The following is a 17175-nucleotide window of genomic DNA, read 5'->3' as shown; positions in this document are numbered from 1 at the left end:
GGGAGGGCAGTGCTGGCGGCTCAGTCTGGGGGGGCAGTGCTGGTGGCTCAGGGTCTGACACTGTGTACAGATAATCCTCCTCCATTACTGGGCTGCTCAGTCCTGTAATCCTCGGGCTCTGCTGTAATTCCCGGGATGAGCAGTCTCTCTCTCTCTCTCTCTCTCTCTCTCTCACTTTTGGGTTTGCTTCCTGCAGGTGGAGTGAACCTGAGTGACGCCCTGAGCTGCGGTCTCCTCCCCGTGTAGCCACACCTGACATCTGTGGAGGTGACAACCAGGGAGACAGTCAGGAAGAGTGCAGCGCCACACACTGACATGGTCCTGAGCTCGAGACCCCCTGCGTCCCCAGGTGAGAGGCTCTGCAGAGGGGCCCCAGGATGGGCGGGGCTCCTGTATGTGGTCGGAGTGGAGCCTGTGTCATGTATCTGCATGTATGGCCTGCGCTACAGCTTATGTGAGAGCTCCGGCAGACCTGTGCCCAGGACCTCCATATGTGTTACAGCATGGATTCCGATACTGTACATGGCATACCCAGCATATGGCGGTGTGTATGTGTGATATTCAGCATGTATGTATGTATGATGGCGTGTATGTGTGATATACAGCATGTATGTATGATGGCGTGTATGTGTGATATTCAGCATGTATGTATATATATATATGTATGATGGCGTGTATGTGTGATATTCAGCATGTATGTATGTATGATGGTGTGTATGTGTGATATTCAGCATGTATGTATATATATATGTATGATGTGTATGTGTGATATCCATTATGTATGTATGATGGTGCGTATGTGTGATATTCAGCATGTATGTATGTATGATGGCGTGTATGTGTGATATACAGCATGTATGTATGTATGATGGCGTGTATGTGTGATATACAGCATGTATGTATGATGGTGTGTATGTGTGATATTCAGCATGTATGTATATATATGTATGATGTGTATGTGTGATATCCATTATGTATGTATGATGGTGTGTATGTGTGATATTCAGCATGTATGATGGCGTGTATATGTGTGATATACAGCATGTATGTATGATGGCGTGTATATGTGTGATATACAGCATGTATGTATGATGGCGTGTATGTGTGATATACAGTATGTATGTATGATGGCGTGTATGTGTGATATTCAGCATGTATGTATATATATGTATGATGTGTATGTGTGATATCCATTATGTATGTATGATGGCGTGTATGTGTGATATTCAGCATGTATGATGGCGTGTATATGTGTGATATACAGCATGTATGTATGATGGCGTGTATGTGTGATATACAGTATGTATGTATGATGGCGTGTATGTGTGATATTCAGCATGTATGTATATATATGTATGATGTGTATGTGTGATATCCATTATGTATGTATGATGGCGTGTATGTGTGATATTCAGCATGTATGTATGATGGTGTGTATGTGATATCCGTTATGTATGTATGATGGTGTGTATGATATTCAGCATGTATGTGTGATATTCAGCATGTATGTGTGATATTCAGCATGTATGGATGATGGCGTGTATGTCTGATATTTAGCATGTATGTATGATGGTGTGTATGTCTGATATCCAGCATGTATGTATGATGTCTGGCATATGGCGGTGTGTACGTATAGTGGTGATGGTTTGGCCGTTGCTGTTTCCGGTGATGAGATGTATAGTGGTGATGTTCCGTACCCTCGGGGGGGGGGGGGGGGGGGTCAGTGTTTTGTATCCTGGTGTCTGTGGTCTCCCCGGGATGTGTGATGTGTGTGACACTATATTATTGTGTAAGCTGTCAGCATGGTCACACCTGCTGTGCTGGTCTAACGTGTCTCACACCCTGAGGAACCTTCCCAGGGCTGACTGCCGGCTGACAGCAGCGATGGGCGGCAGGGCGATCACCTGCCGGGTGACATTCCTCACATACAATAAGCAGCTATAAATAACCCAGAGCAGCGCTCACTGTGACGTCCCAGACCCTATAGGAGCATCACCTGCGCTGATCCTCCACTCATCCTGGCCGAGCCCCAAACACATGCAACCGCGCGCCCCATCCCCATCCCCATCCCACCGCACCGCGCGGCCCATCCCCACCACACCGCGCGGCCCATCCCCACCACACCGCGCGGCCCATCCCCACCGCACCGCGCGGCCCATCCCCACCGCACCGCACAGCCCATCCCCACCGCACCGCACATTCCACACACCGCACACCCTCCCCACAACTCAGGAAGGGGCATCACCTCCCCAACCTCATAGGACCCCCCCGCCCCCGTCACCTCCACCACCTCTTAGACACCCCACCCCGTCACCACCTCCACCCCATAGACATCCCTTACCCTGTCACCTCCTCCACCTCTTAGACATCCCCTGTCACCTCCTCCACCTCATCAACCTGCCCCCCCCCCCCCCGTCACCTCCTTCACCTCAGACCCCCCCCCCCCCATCACCACAAAGACAACCCCCCCCCCCGGGCACCACCTCCACCTTATGGACACCTCCCCACCCTGTCACCTCCTCCTCCAACTCATAGACACCCCACCCCGTCACCACCTCCACCTCATAGACATCCCCCCCCTTAGTCACCTCCTCCACCTCATAGACACCTCCCCACCCCGTCACCTCCTCCTCCACCTCATAGACATCGTCCTGTCACCTCCTCCACCTCATAGACACCTCCCCACCCCGTCACCTCCTCCTCCACCTCATAGACATCCCCCCCCTCAGTCACCTCCTCCACCTCATAGACACCTCCCCACCCCGTCACCTCCTCCTCCACCTCATAGACACCTCCCCACCCCGTCACCTCCTCCTCCACCTCATAGACATCCCCCCCCTCAGTCACCTCCTCCACCTTATGGACACCTCCCCACCCCGTCACCTCCTCCTCCACCTCATAGACATCCCCCCCCTCAGTCACCTCCTCCACCTCATAGACACCTCCCCACCCCGTCACCTCCTCCTCCACCTCATAGACATCCCCCCCCCTCAGTCACCTCCTCCACCTCATAGACATCGTCCTGTCACCTCCTCCACCTCATAGACACCTCCCCACCCCCTCATAGACACCTCCCCACCCCCTCATAGACACCTCCCCACCCCCTCATAGACACCTCCCCACCCCCTCACCACTTCTACCTCATAGACACCTCCCCACCCCGTCAGCACCTCCACCTCAGACACCTCCCCACCCCATCACCACCTCAACCTCATAGCCCCCCCACCCTATCACCACCTCAACCTCATAGCCCCCCACCCCGTCACCTCCTCCACCTCACGACACGCCCCCTCCAGCTCCACCTCATAGACCTTGTTGATGATGGGCGTCGTATGTGGATGAGGTTCTGTCCTGGTCTCTGTCGACTCTTCTCCAGGGTTCCTGATCTGGCGCAGTGTCCTTCGGGTGGCGCTCATTCACTGGTCCTGTGAGGTCACTCCCATCATACTGGCTGACTGGCCGCTGCTCCCTGCCTCCTCCCTCATGTAGTCGCCGTCTCTTCTGCCGCATTTCCAGTCTTTCTGCTCTGAGTCACTTTCTCTCCTGGGAATTAGAACTTTCCTCATCAGTGAATTTCCAGGTGTTGAAGGTTTAATAAGCAGCTTCCTCAGGTGTTTCTGAATGTGGCCCCGCCCAGATATTACCGTGGGATAGCCTGGTATTACCGACCACCTGACTGCACCTATGGTGAGCCCCCGGATGATGTAGCGGTGGGACGGACGGTCACTTGCTAGATGGAAGTGTGACGCCACTCCTGTGGTGGATGGCCGAGATACAGCCGGACCTTACGGGTCTTGTCACATGACGCCAGTGCCTGGTGGGCACACAAGTGTGATGGCACGTCTGCTTTTAGTGTGTAAGGCCGGTTGTACCTTCTCCCCTGTGGTCGGTGTCCTGTCGGGTTGCTGCCGAGTCCCTTGGGGTTATGTCACAGATGGCCAGAGCCGTGTAATGACCCTCCCTGATAGTAGGACCCCCCACCCACAGAAAGGAGAGATGGTGATGAATAATCAGACTCTGAGAAAACGTTGACTTGCTTTACTATTTGCAAATGTGCAGCAGGTGATACAGATGAGCTCGTATATATATATATATATATACACACACATACACTTGACAAAGTTCCAATAAATACTGAGACGTAAATACAGAGTAGGATGTAGTAGAGTGGATAAGGTTGTGATGAGGTAGTGGAGAGGAGAGTGCCGTGAGAGTCTTAACCCAAGTAGTAATGTGCTCTTCCGGGATGTTGGAGTGTAGAGAAGAATTGTTGAAGAAGAAAAAGACAACCTTTGCCTGTATATTGACTTTCCTATAGTCTTCACACCACCTTATGCCCACTAGCGTTGGCTGAACCGTACTAATAGGTGACACAGGCCCCAGACCTTGTTACCTAGGATGAGCAAAGTGCTAAGGGTTTCCAGCTGACACTTGTGCTGCGAGATGGAGTTCATAGACTTTCCAGTAACTTTGCTCCACCCGGATCAGTTCCTAGCTCTTTGGCTCTTTAGTGGATACTGTCCTGCATTGTGGTTACTCCTAGTCCTAGGCGTGGGTTGAGATGATCTGTTGGCTAGTCCTCTACTGAAGGGTTTAGCACTGCATCATGCAGGGTACAGACACTTCAAGAAAGTAGTTTGTATTAGGGCACTAAGACTAACTCTTTTGTAGAGGGGACCTGGCAGAGGGCCAGAGCCCAGGTAGAACCACTGTGGACAGCTATCTAAGCTGCGTCCTTTCTCCACAGAAACTCAGCGAAGACTCCTCCTTCACCAAAGGGACTATCTTTCTATTCAGCATGTAAGGTGCGCTGTGGTTAAGTGGAAAGAGTGCAACAGAAGAGCAGAAAGGGAAGAGGTGATAGGACAGAAGAAAGTAAAGATCCTACTGGTTAAACAGAATCTGGTACACACAAACACAATAACCCTTTGAGACACTTCAGCTGTGCAGCTTCCACACTTCAATATACAATACAACGACATCTCGTGGTCATCTTTAGTAATACTTTTGCTGCAATAAGACCACAAAAAGTACAAACTTTTACGAAGGGTGTGAACAGCAGTAACACCCCTAGTGGGACACCACATACTCCCCCACTTGAGAAAAACCGTCCACGGCATAACACCTTGAGGAAAAGGCTGGACATTTGTTAAGGCACAGCATGGGTTATTAGAACACATTATAGCAAAAAATACTTTTAAGAGCATATATACACATATAAAACTTTGGCTTGGTTGTGTTTGGGCAATAATGAAATCGTCCACCATAAAACTTTTGGGGTACTGGATGTATTTGTATATGCACTCTGGGTAGTGCCATGATGCGTCAGTTCCTCTTTCAACAGCAATAGTGAGGCACCTTCCTCACAAGAAGGGGATGTTAGGGAAGGGGATGACGGCTAGGCTGGGTACAGAATCTTGAACTGGGATGCTTCAAACTGGGGACACAAAGGAAATTGTAGGAGCCAAGATGGCTTAACAGAGCAGCTCAGCCGAACTGCCCAAGGGACAGCATAGCGCCCTCTTCAGGTTAGAGAGTGTCGAGGAGCCAGCTTGGTAGACTTCTTCCTTGGCTGTGCCGGAAGTAGACATCTGGATCCAAATCTTTTACAGCAGACGCACTCCTCTGTCATGGTTGACGCTGTAGTAGTGCTGGAGCTGTGGTCACAGCAACGTTGTAGGTGACTTGAGGCTGGATCTGACACATGGTGCTGATCTCTGTGACAGCTGCTGTAGGAGGGACAGCAATGGTGGCAGTAGCGGTTTTCCGCCTGACATCTTCTCTGGTTGGTGATGGAGTCTTTGATTCAGAGGTTGTAGTCACAACAACTTGTTCCTCCAGGGCTTTCCTGTGGTGGTACTCTTCCCAGTCCTGTGATGCCGTGGGTTTGTAGGATTCCTGGACATAGTGTTTAGGTCTGGTGATCACGCCAGCCCATCTGAGTCCCTCAAAGGTATAAGGAGTGTGTTCCACGATCTCACCCTCTTTCAGGTTATGGCGCGTGCCAGGCAAATACAACCGCTTCTCCGTCTCTCCAGGGCTTTTCACCAGGACGGGGTTGATCATAACGCCTGATCAGTTCTCTCTCCAGCTCTGCTGCAGTGACTTTCCTGGCAGCTGCGTCACTGGACCGGGACTGTGCTGGTACCACTGCGGCCTGTGGCTTTTCTGCTGCTGGAGGACAGAAGGGTGGACCAATGTCGTCATCATCACAGGCTGCTTCAACCGCATGATTATACTCGTTGTGCATGGAGAACTCTGAGTAGGGATCGCTGTCCTGATCAGGATCCCGAATAACAAAGAAGTCATTCTCCCCTCCGGCTACTGTGTCCCAGGCTATCAGCTGTGTGACCGGTGGTCGTAGCGGCTGGGCCGGAGTGGAGGACGGTGTGGTAGGGTCCAGCTGCTTATCTGCAGTTAGCTGACCAGCGGGCCAGGGCTCTGACAATCTCGGCAATGGCTTGTGTAGCTGCGTCAAAGAACTGCTGCTCCTGATGCCCCATCGTGTCGTCTCTGAGGGTGGAGTCATCACTTCCGGTGGAGCGCAGGGGACGTACATGGGCGTCGGCCTCCAACATCATGGCCGTGTCGGAAGTAGGGGAAAGGAGGTGTCTCGCCATCAGGGGTCCTCCACGAAAAATTTCTGTGCTGCGCGGTTCTGCCAGGGGGCAGTGTTGAGCTTTTGGTGCGCTTTTAGCCAGTCTTTCCTGCGTTTTCCTCATTTTGGCGGGCTTTCTAGCAGTGATGATGCAGTGTATAATGGATACGAGTCCAGGCTATAAAGATGGCTCTCCCACTTTTACGAGCACTGTCGGGGTCACTTGAGTAGAAGAAGTTATCTTCAGGGCAATAGGTGGTGCAATACTAAGTCCTGGGTGACATCTGTGAGTGATACTGAGCACACAGTTCCATACACACCACACACCATACACAGCGTTATAGGCAGCGACAATAAACAGCAACAAGGCTTGTAATCCTGTTCGTGACGCCAGTTCTGTGGCGAGCACCCGGATGATGTTGTAGCGGTGGAACGGCCGGTCACTTGCTAGATGGAAGTGTGACGCCACTCGTGGTGGATACAGCTGGACCTTAAGGGTTTTGTCACGTGACGCCAGTGCCTGGTGGGCACACAGGTGTGATGGCACGGCTGCTTTTAAGGTTTAAGGCTGGTTGTACCCTTCTCCCCTGTGTTCGGTGTCCTGTCAGGTGGCTACCGGGTCCCTTGGGATAGTGTAGTCACAGATGGCCAGAGTGGTGTGTATATATATATATATATATATATATGTATATATATATATATACATATACATACACTTGACAAAGTTCCAATAAATACTGAGGCGTAAAACCACCAGATCTGCGGGATAAGTGCTGAGTAGGATGTAGTAGAGTTGATAAGGTTGTACTGAGGTAGCGTAGTAGAGAGGGGGGGTGTAGTAATGTGCTCTGCCGGGATGTTGGAGTGTAGAGAAGAATACTTGTAGTAGAAGAAGAAGAAACCTGTGCCTGTGTATTGACCCTTCTAGAGTCTTCCCACCATCTTATGCCCACTAGTGTTGGCTGAACCGTACTAATAGGTGACACAGGCCCCAGACCTTATTACCTGGGATGAGCAGAGTGCTGAGGGTTTCCTGGCTGACACTCGGGCTGCGAGATGGAGTTCATAGACTGTAACAGTAACTTTGCTCCACCCGGATCAGTTCCTGGCTCTTTAGTGGATAATATTCTGCACTGTTGTTTCTCTGAGTCCACGGCTTGGGTTGTCTGTTGGCTAGCCCTCTCCTGAGCGGTTTAACACTGCATCATGCAAGGTACAGATACTTCAAGAAAGAAGATTGTAACAGAGCACTGTCCTGCGTCCTACCCATGCGGGGTACTGACTAAGACTACTCCTCTTCTTTAGAGGGGGACCTGGAAGAGGGCCAGAGCCCAGGTAGGACCACTGTGGAGAGCTATCTGAGCTGTGTCCTTTCTTCTCAGAAACTCAGCTAAGACTCCCCCCTTCACCCAAGGGACTAACTTCCTAACCAGGGTGTAAGGTGCGCTGTGGTTGGGTAGAAAGTGTACAACAGAAGAGCAGAAAAGGAAAGAGGTGATAGGACAAAAGAAAGTAAAGATCCTACTGGTTCACAGAATCTGGTACACATAAACACAATAACCCTTTGAGACACTTCAGCTGTGCAGCTTCTATACTTCAGTACATAATATAGTGACATCTAGTGGTCATCTTTAGTAATACTTCAGCTGCAATAAGACCACAAGTACAGACTTTTACGAAGGGTGTGAACAGCAGTAACATCCCTAGTGGGACACCACACACCTGTTATATCCTGATATTACCGATCAATTGAGGTCAGCCGCTGTATCCTGATATTACCAGGGTTCCTCCTCATCTCTGGGGTCGGGGGTTCCTCCTCATCCCTTTGGTCGGGGGCTCCTTCTCGTCCCCGTGGTTGGGGGTTCCTCCTTGTCCCCGGGGTCGGGGATTCCTCCTCATCCCCAGGGTCGGGGGTTCCTCCTTGTCCCTGGGGTTGAGGGTTCCTCCTCATCCCCTTGGTCGGGGGCTCCTCCTCATCCCCTTGGTTGGGGGCTCCTCCTTAACCCCTTAGTCGGGGGCTCCTCCTCATCCCCGGGGTCGGGGGTTCCTCCTCGTCCTCTGGATCAGGGTTCCTCCTCATCCCCTTGGTCGGGGGCTCCTCCTCATCCCTTTGGTCAGGGGTTTCTCCTCCTCCCCTTGGTCGGGGGCTCCTCCTCATCCCCACTAGGGATGGTCCGAACCTGATTCGGGTCGGGTTCGTACAAACCCGAACTCTCGGAAATGATTCCCGCTGTCTGCCCGCTCCGTGGAAAGGGTGGATACAGTAGGAGGACTGCCTGGAAAACTGGGATACAGCCATAACTATAGGCTGCATCCCAGTTTTCCAGGCGGTCCTCCCGCTGTATCCACCCGCTCCACGGAGAGGGAAGACAGCGGGAATCTGATGCCTCGGCAGATTCGGACCATCCCTAATCCCAACATGTCCTGCCCGGGGGTCACTGAGAAGGACAGAGGAGAGAGAGAGCAAGCGGAGGGATGGGGGGGGGGGGGGTGCGGCTAGAGGGAGACTGGGGGAGAGGAAGAGACTGGGGGAGAGGGTGGTCAAGAGCGGGAGGGTGGACGTTGGTGGCTCTGCGCTCTATTTGGGACTCTCCATCCGGTGGCCGTTCTCTCACCTTTCCATCCTCTCCCCCCAGGTTGTTCCATCTAATGAGCTCAGGAGAGGTGGAGAGTGGGGAGGGCGCCCCCCTCAGCTGGGATGCTGGCATGGCGTCTCCTACCATGGAGGAACACTTCTACCCCTTCCTGATAGAGAGACGACCTTCCTACCTAGAAGAGGAGGATGAGGAGCGGCGGGAGGAAGACCTGAGCCTGGCCCTGGAGAGGAAGGACAAGGACCTGCTGCTGGCCGCCGAGCTGGGGAAGGCCCTACTGGAGAGGAACGACCTGCTGGAGAAGAGCCGCGAGGCGCTAGAGGAGGAGCTGAGGGAAACCCGAGAGGTAATAGGAGGCCACACCCCTAATGTCTCTCTACTCACCACCTCCAGAGCTGCACTCACTATTCTGCTGTTCCATCATGTCTCATCCTCCAGAGCTGCGCTCACTATTCTGCTGTTACATCATGTCTCATCCTCCAGAGCTGCGCTCACTATTCTGCTGTTACATCATGTCTCATCCTCCAGAGCTGCACTCACTATTCTGCTGTTACATCATGTCTCATCCTCCAGAGCTGCACTCCCTATTCTGCTGTTACATCCTGTCTCATCCTCCAGAGCTGCACTCACTATTCTGCCAATACATCATGTCTCATCCCCCAGAGCTGCACTCACTATTCTGCTGTTACATCCTGTCTCATCCTCCAGAGCTGCACTCACTATTCTGCCAATACATCCTGTCTCATCCCCCAGAGCTGCACTCACTATTCTGCTGTTACATCCTGTCTCATCCTCCAGAGCTGCACTCACTATTCTGCTGTTACATCATGTCTCATCCTCCAGAGCTGCACTCACTATTCTGCTGTTACATCCTGTCTCATCCTCCAGAGCTGCACTCACTATTCTGCTGTTACATCATGTCTCATCCTCCAGAGCTGCACTCACTATTCTGCTGTTACATCATGTCTCATCCTCCAGAGCTGCACTCACTATTCTGCTGTTACATCATGTCTCATCCTCCAGAGCTGCACTCACTATTCTGCTGTTACATCATGTCTCATCCTCCAGAGCTGCACTCACTATTCTGCTGTTACATCATGTCTCATCCTCCAGAGCTGCACTCACTATTCTGCTGTTACATCATGTCTCATCCTCCAGAGCTGCACTCACTATTCTGCTGTTACATCATGTCTCATCCTCCAGAGCTGCACTCACTATTCTGCTGTTACATCATGTCTCATCCTCCAGAGCTGCACTCACTATTCTGCTGTTACATCAGGTCTCATCCTCCAGAGTTGCACTCACTATTCTGCCAATACATCCTGTATCATCCTCCAGAGCTGCACTCACTATTCTGCCAATACATCCTGTCTCATCCTCCAGAGCTGCACTCACTATTCTGCTGTTATGTCTTATCCTCCTCCAGAGCTGCACTCACTATTCTGCTGTTATGTCTCATCCTCCTCCAGAGCTGCACTCACTATTCTGCTGTTACATCATGTCTCATCCTCCTCCAGAGCTGCACTCACTATTCTGCTGGTTTCCTGTTAGCATTCTCATTGTTGCCCCTTGCTTGTGTTTTGCAGCGTCTGGAGCAGGAGAAGCACGCTTTACGGCTAAAAATGGAGGCGAAGGACGGTGAATGGAAGGCGCAAATCACAGATCTGGAGAGCGACCTGGCGGAGGCGCGGCTGCAGACGAGACAGCTCCTGAGCGAGCAGAGAGAGTGCGGCCGCGAGAGCGCCACCGCCGTGCAGGAGCTGTCCGAGCAGAACCAGCGCCTCCTGGAGCAGGTGCTGCAGGTGAGGGAGCTGTATCACACCTCACAGGCTTAGATACAGACTGCCTCACACCTCACAGGCTTAGATACAGACTGCCTCACACCTCACAGGCTTAGATACAGACTGCCTTACACCTCACGGGCTTAGATACAGACTGCCTTACACTTCACGGGCTTAGATACAGACTGCCTCACACCTCACAGGCTTAGATACAGACTGCCTCACACCTCACAGGCTTAGATACAGACTGCCTTACACCTCACGGGCTTAGATACAGACTGCCTCACAGGCTTAGATACAGACTGCCTCACAACTCACAGGCTTAGATACAGACTACCTCACGGGCTTAGATACAGACTGCCTTACAACTCATGGGCTTAGATACAGACTGCCTCACACCTCACAGGCTTAGATACAGACTGCCTCACACCTCACAGGCTTAGATACAGACTGCCTCACACCTCACGGGCTTAGATACAGACTGCCTCACACCTCACGGGCTTAGATACAGACTGCCTCACACCTCACGGGCTTAGATACAGACTGCCTCACACCTCACGGGCTTAGATACAGACTGCCTCACACCTCACGGGCTTAGATACAGACTGTGTCACACCTCACGGGCTTAGATACAGACTGCCTCACACCTCACGGGCTTAGATACAGACTGCCTCACAACTCACAGGCTTAGATACAGACTGAGTCACACCTCACGGGCTTAGATACAGACTGCCTCACAACTCACAGGCTTAGATACAGACTGCCTGACACCTCACGGGCTTAGATACAGACTGCCTGACACCTCACGGGCTTAGATACAGACTGCCTGACACCTCACGGGCTTAGATACAGACTGCGTCACACCTCACGGGCTTAGATACAGACTGCGTCACACCTCACGGGCTTAGATACAGACTGCCTCACACCTCGCGGGCTTAGATACAGACTGCCTCACAACTCACGGGCTTAGATACAGACTGCCTGACACCTCACGGGCTTAGATACAGACTGCCTCACACCTCACAAGCTTAGATACAGACTGCCTTACACCTCACAGGCTTAGATACAGACTGCGTCACACCTCACAGGCTTAGATACAGACTGCGTCACACCTCACAGGCTTAGATACAGACTGCCTCACAGGCTTAGATACAGACTGCCTCACACCTCACAGGCTTAGATACAGACTGCCTCACACCTCACAGGCTTAGATACAGACTGCCTCACACCTCACGGGCTTAGATACAGACTACCTCACACCTCACAGGCTTAGATACAGACTGCCTCTCACCTCACAGGCTTAGATACAGACTGCCTCTCACCTCACAGGCTTAGATACAGACTGCCTCACAGGCTTAGATACAGACTGCCTCACACCTCACAGGCTTAGATACAGACTGCGTCACACCTCACAGGCTTAGATACAGACTGCCTCACAACTCACGGGCTTAGATACAGACTACCTCACGGGCTTAGATACAGACTGCCTCAAACCTTATGGGCTTAGATACAGACTGCCTCACACCTCACGGGCTTAGATACAGACTGCGTCACACCTCACGGGCTTAGATACAGACTGCCTCACACCTCACGGGCTTAGATACAGACTGCCTCACACCTCACGGGCTTAGATACAGACTGCCTCACAACTCACGGGCTTAGATACAGACTGCCTCACACCTCACGGGCTTAGATACAGACTGCCTCACACCTCACGGGCTTAGATACAGACTGCCTCACACCTCACGGGCTTAGATACAGACTGCCTCACACCTCACGGGCTTAGATACAGACTGCGTCATACCTCACAGGCTTAGATACACAGCTCAGCTGTGTGCATGTGACAGGCTTAGATACATTGTTCACCACACTGGTAATGATGATCCAGTCCTGCCTGAATTGAAGTCAGTATGTAGTGAGCAGAGGCTTGGATACAGGTGATACGCCTGAGGTCAGTGTGTGGCAGGAATGAGGACACTGTAATCCCATAATCCGGGGGTGACAGCTGGCGGCTGCGGGGGCTGATCCGCTCTGCAGCCTGATCCTCAGGGCTGGGGGCCGGGAGACAGGATGCCCGCTACTGCCCAGATACAGGACTCACAGAGGAGAGGTACCCAGACTGGCAGACTGTATCACACAGGACAGGATCAGATACACAGACTGGCAGACTGTATCACACAGGACAGGATCAGATACACAGACTGGCAGACTGTATCACACAGGACAGGATCAGATACACAGACTGGCAGACTGTATCACACAGGACAGGATCAGATACACAGACTGGCAGACTGTATCACACAGGACAGGATCAGATACACTGACTGGCAGACTGTATCACACAGGATAGGATCAGATACACAGACTAGCAGACTGTATCACACAGGAAACAATTAGATACACAGTCCGGCAGACAGGATCGTACATGATAGGATTAGATACACAGACTAGCAGACTGTATCACACAGGATAGGATTAGATACACCAACTGGCAGACTGTATCACACAGGATAGGATTAGATACACCGACTGGCAGACTGTATCACACAGGATAGGATCAGATACAAACACTGGCAGACTGTATCACACAGGATAGGATTAGATACCCGGACTGGCAGACTGTATCACACAGGATAGGATTAGATACACAGTTCATTAGACAGTATCACACAGGATAGGATTAGATACACAGACTGGCAGACTGTATCACATAGGATAGGATCAGATACACAGACTGGCAGACTGTATCACACAGGACAGGATCAGATACACAGACTGGCAGACTGTATCACACAGGACAGGATCAGATACACAGACTGGCAGACTGTATCACACAGGACAGGATCAGATACACAGACTGGCAGACTGTATCACACAGGATAGGATTAGATACACAGACTGGCAGACTGTATCACACAGGATAGGATCAGATACACAGACTGGCAGACTGTATCACACAGGATAGGATCAGATACACAGACTAGCAGACTGTATCACACAGGAAACAATTAGATACACAGTCCGGCAGACAGGATCGTACATGATAGGATTAGATACACAGACTAGCAGACTGTATCACACAGGATAGGATTAGATACACCAACTGGCAGACTGTATCACACAGGATAGGATTAGATACACCGACTGGCAGACTGTATCACACAGGATAGGATCAGATACAAACACTGGCAGACTGTATCACACAGGATAGGATTAGATACCCGGACTGGCAGACTGTATCACACAGGATAGGATTAGATACACAGTTCATTAGACAGTATCACACAGGATAGGATTAGATACACAGACTGGCAGACTGTATCACATAGGATAGGATTAGATACACAGACTGGCAGACTGTATCACACAGGATAGGATTAGATACACCGCTTATTAGACTGTATCACACAGGATAGGATCAGATACACAGACTGGCAGACTGTATCACACAGGATAGGATCAGATACACAAACTGGCAGACTGTATCACAAAGGATAGGATCAGATACACAAACTGTCAGACTGTATCACAAAGGATACAATTAGATACACAGACTGTCAGACTGTATCACACAGGATAGGATCAGATACACAGACTAGCAGACTGTATCACACAGGAAACAATTAGATACACAGTTCGGCAGACAGGATCGTACATGATAGGATTAGATACACAGACTAGCAGACTGTATCACACAGGATAGGATTAGATACACCGACTGGCAGACTGTATCACACAGGATAGGATTAGATACACCGACTGGCAGACTGTATCACACAGGATAGGATTAGATACCCGGACTGGCAGACTGTATCACACAGGATAGGATTAGATACACAGTTCATTAGACAGTATCACACAGGATAGGATTAGATACCCGGACTGGCAGACTGTATCACACAGGATAGGATTAGATACACAGTTCATTAGACAGTATCACACAGGATAGGATTAGATACACAGACTGGCAGACTGTATCACACAGGATAGGATTAGATACACAGACTGGCAGACTGTATCACACAGGATAGGATTAGATACACAGACTGGCAGACTGTATCACACAGGATAGGATTAGATACACAGACTGGCAGACTGTATCACACAGGATAGGATTAGATACACAGACTGGCAGACTGTATCACACAGGATAGGATTAGATACACCGCTTATTAGACTGTATCACACAGGATAGGATCAGATACACAGACTGGCAGACTGTATCACACAGGATAGGATCAGATACACAAACTGGCAGACTGTATCACAAAGGATAGGATCAGATACACAAACTGTCAGACTGTATCACAAAGGATACAATTAGATACACAGACTGTCAGACTGTATCACACAGGATAGGATCAGATACACAGACTAGCAGACTGTATCACACAGGAAACAATTAGATACACAGTCCGGCAGACAGGATCGTACATGATAGGATTAGTTACACAGACTAGCAGACTGTATCACACAGGATAGGATTAGATACACCGACTGGCAGACTGTATCACACAGGATAGGATTAGATACACCGACTGGCAGACTGTATCACACAGGATAGGATTAGATACCCGGACTGGCAGACTGTATCACACAGGATAGGATTAGATACACAGTTCATTAGACAGTATCACACAGGATAGGATTAGATACCCGGACTGGCAGACTGTATCACACAGGATAGGATTAGATACACAGTTCATTAGACAGTATCACACAGGATAGGATTAGATACACAGACTGGCAGACTGTATCACACAGGATAGGATTAGATACACAGACTGGCAGACTGTATCACACAGGATAGGATTAGATACACAGACTGGCAGACTGTATCACACAGGATAGGATTAGATACAGAGCTTATTAGACTGTATCACATAGGATACGTTAAGATACACAGCTTATTAGACAGTATCACACAGGATAGGATCAGATACACAGACTGGCAGACTGTATCACACAGGATACAATTAGATACACAGTCCGGCAGACAGGATCGTACATGATAGGATTAGATACACAGTTCGGCAGACCGTATCACACATCATAGGATGAGATACTTAGTACAGCAGACTGTATCACACATGACAGGCTTAGATACATGGTCTCCGGGCGACCCCTGATCTCCTCCATCCTGTCTCCTCAGGCCTCTCAGACGGAGAAATCTCTGACTCTGCAGCTGGAGACTCTGAGGGACGAGAACCGGGAGCTGCAGCTGAGAAGAGGACAGTACACAGCGGTGCTGCAGAGCCTGCAGAGCGAGGTGGGGGGAGAGGACAGTACACACCGGTGCTGCAGAGCCTGCAGAGCGAGGTGGGGGAGAGGACAGTACACACCGGTGCTGCAGAGCCTGCAGAGCGAGGTGGGGGAGAGGACAGTACACACCGGTGCTGCAGAGCCTGCAGAGCGAGGTGGGGGGAGAGGACAGTACACACCGGTGCTGCAGAGCCTGCAGAGCGAGGTGGGGGGAGAGGACAGTACACACCGGTGCTGCAGAGCCTGCAGAGCGAGGTGGGGGAGAGGACAGTACACAGCGGTGCTGCAGAGCCTGCAGAGCGAGGTGGGGGAGAGGACAGTACACAGCGGTGCTGCAGAGCCTGCAGAGCGAGGTGGGGGGAGAGGACAGTACACAGCGGTGCTGCAGAGCCTGCAGAGCGAGGTGGGGGGAGAGGACAGTACACAGCGGTGCTGCAGAGCCTGCAGAGCGAGGTGGGGGGAGAGGACAGTACACACCGGTGCTGCAGAGCCTGCAGAGCGAGGTGGGGGGAGAGGACAGTACACATCGGTGCTGCAGAGCGAGGTGGGGGGAGAGGACAGTACACAGCGGTGCTGCAGAGCCTGCAGAGCGAGGTGGGGGGAGAGGACAGTACACACCGGTGCTGCAGAGCGAGGTGGGGGGAGAGGACAGTACACGCCGGTGCTGCAGAGCCTGCAGAGCGAGGTGGGGGGAGAGGACAGTACACACCGGTGCTGCAGAGCGAGGTGGGGGGAGAGGACAGTACACACCGGTGCTGCAGAGCCTGCAGAGCGAGGTGGGGGGAGAGGACAGTACACACCGGTGCTGCAGAGCCTGCAGAGCGAGGTGGGGGGAGAGGACAGTACACAGCGGTGCTGCAGAGCCTGCAGAGCGAGGTGGGGGGAGAGGACAGTACACACCGGTGCTGCAGAGCGAGGTGGGGGAGAGGACAGTACACAC

At 51.4% G+C, this 17175-nt stretch overlaps 1 protein-coding gene across 1 annotated transcript in view; it reads left to right on the top strand.

Moving 5' to 3' along the window:
- Positions 1 to 255: 255 nt before the first annotated feature.
- BICDL2 (BICD family like cargo adaptor 2) overlaps positions 256 to 17175 on the top strand; it is a 36483-nt gene continuing 19563 nt past the window's right edge. The window contains exons 1-4 of the mRNA XM_069984738.1: positions 256 to 349; positions 9235 to 9538; positions 10779 to 10994; positions 16126 to 16242. Of these exons, the coding sequence (XP_069840839.1) occupies positions 9248 to 9538; positions 10779 to 10994; positions 16126 to 16242 (624 nt within the window). The 5' untranslated portion in view covers positions 256 to 349; positions 9235 to 9247. The remainder of the gene's footprint in view (positions 350 to 9234; positions 9539 to 10778; positions 10995 to 16125; positions 16243 to 17175) is intronic.

This window comes from Dendropsophus ebraccatus, chromosome 9, assembly GCF_027789765.1.
Source record: "Dendropsophus ebraccatus isolate aDenEbr1 chromosome 9, aDenEbr1.pat, whole genome shotgun sequence".
In the NCBI taxonomy this organism is placed as follows: Eukaryota; Metazoa; Chordata; class Amphibia; order Anura; family Hylidae; genus Dendropsophus; species Dendropsophus ebraccatus.
Note: the sequence above shows the minus strand (reverse complement) of the source record. Positions and strands in the feature narration are given on the sequence as shown.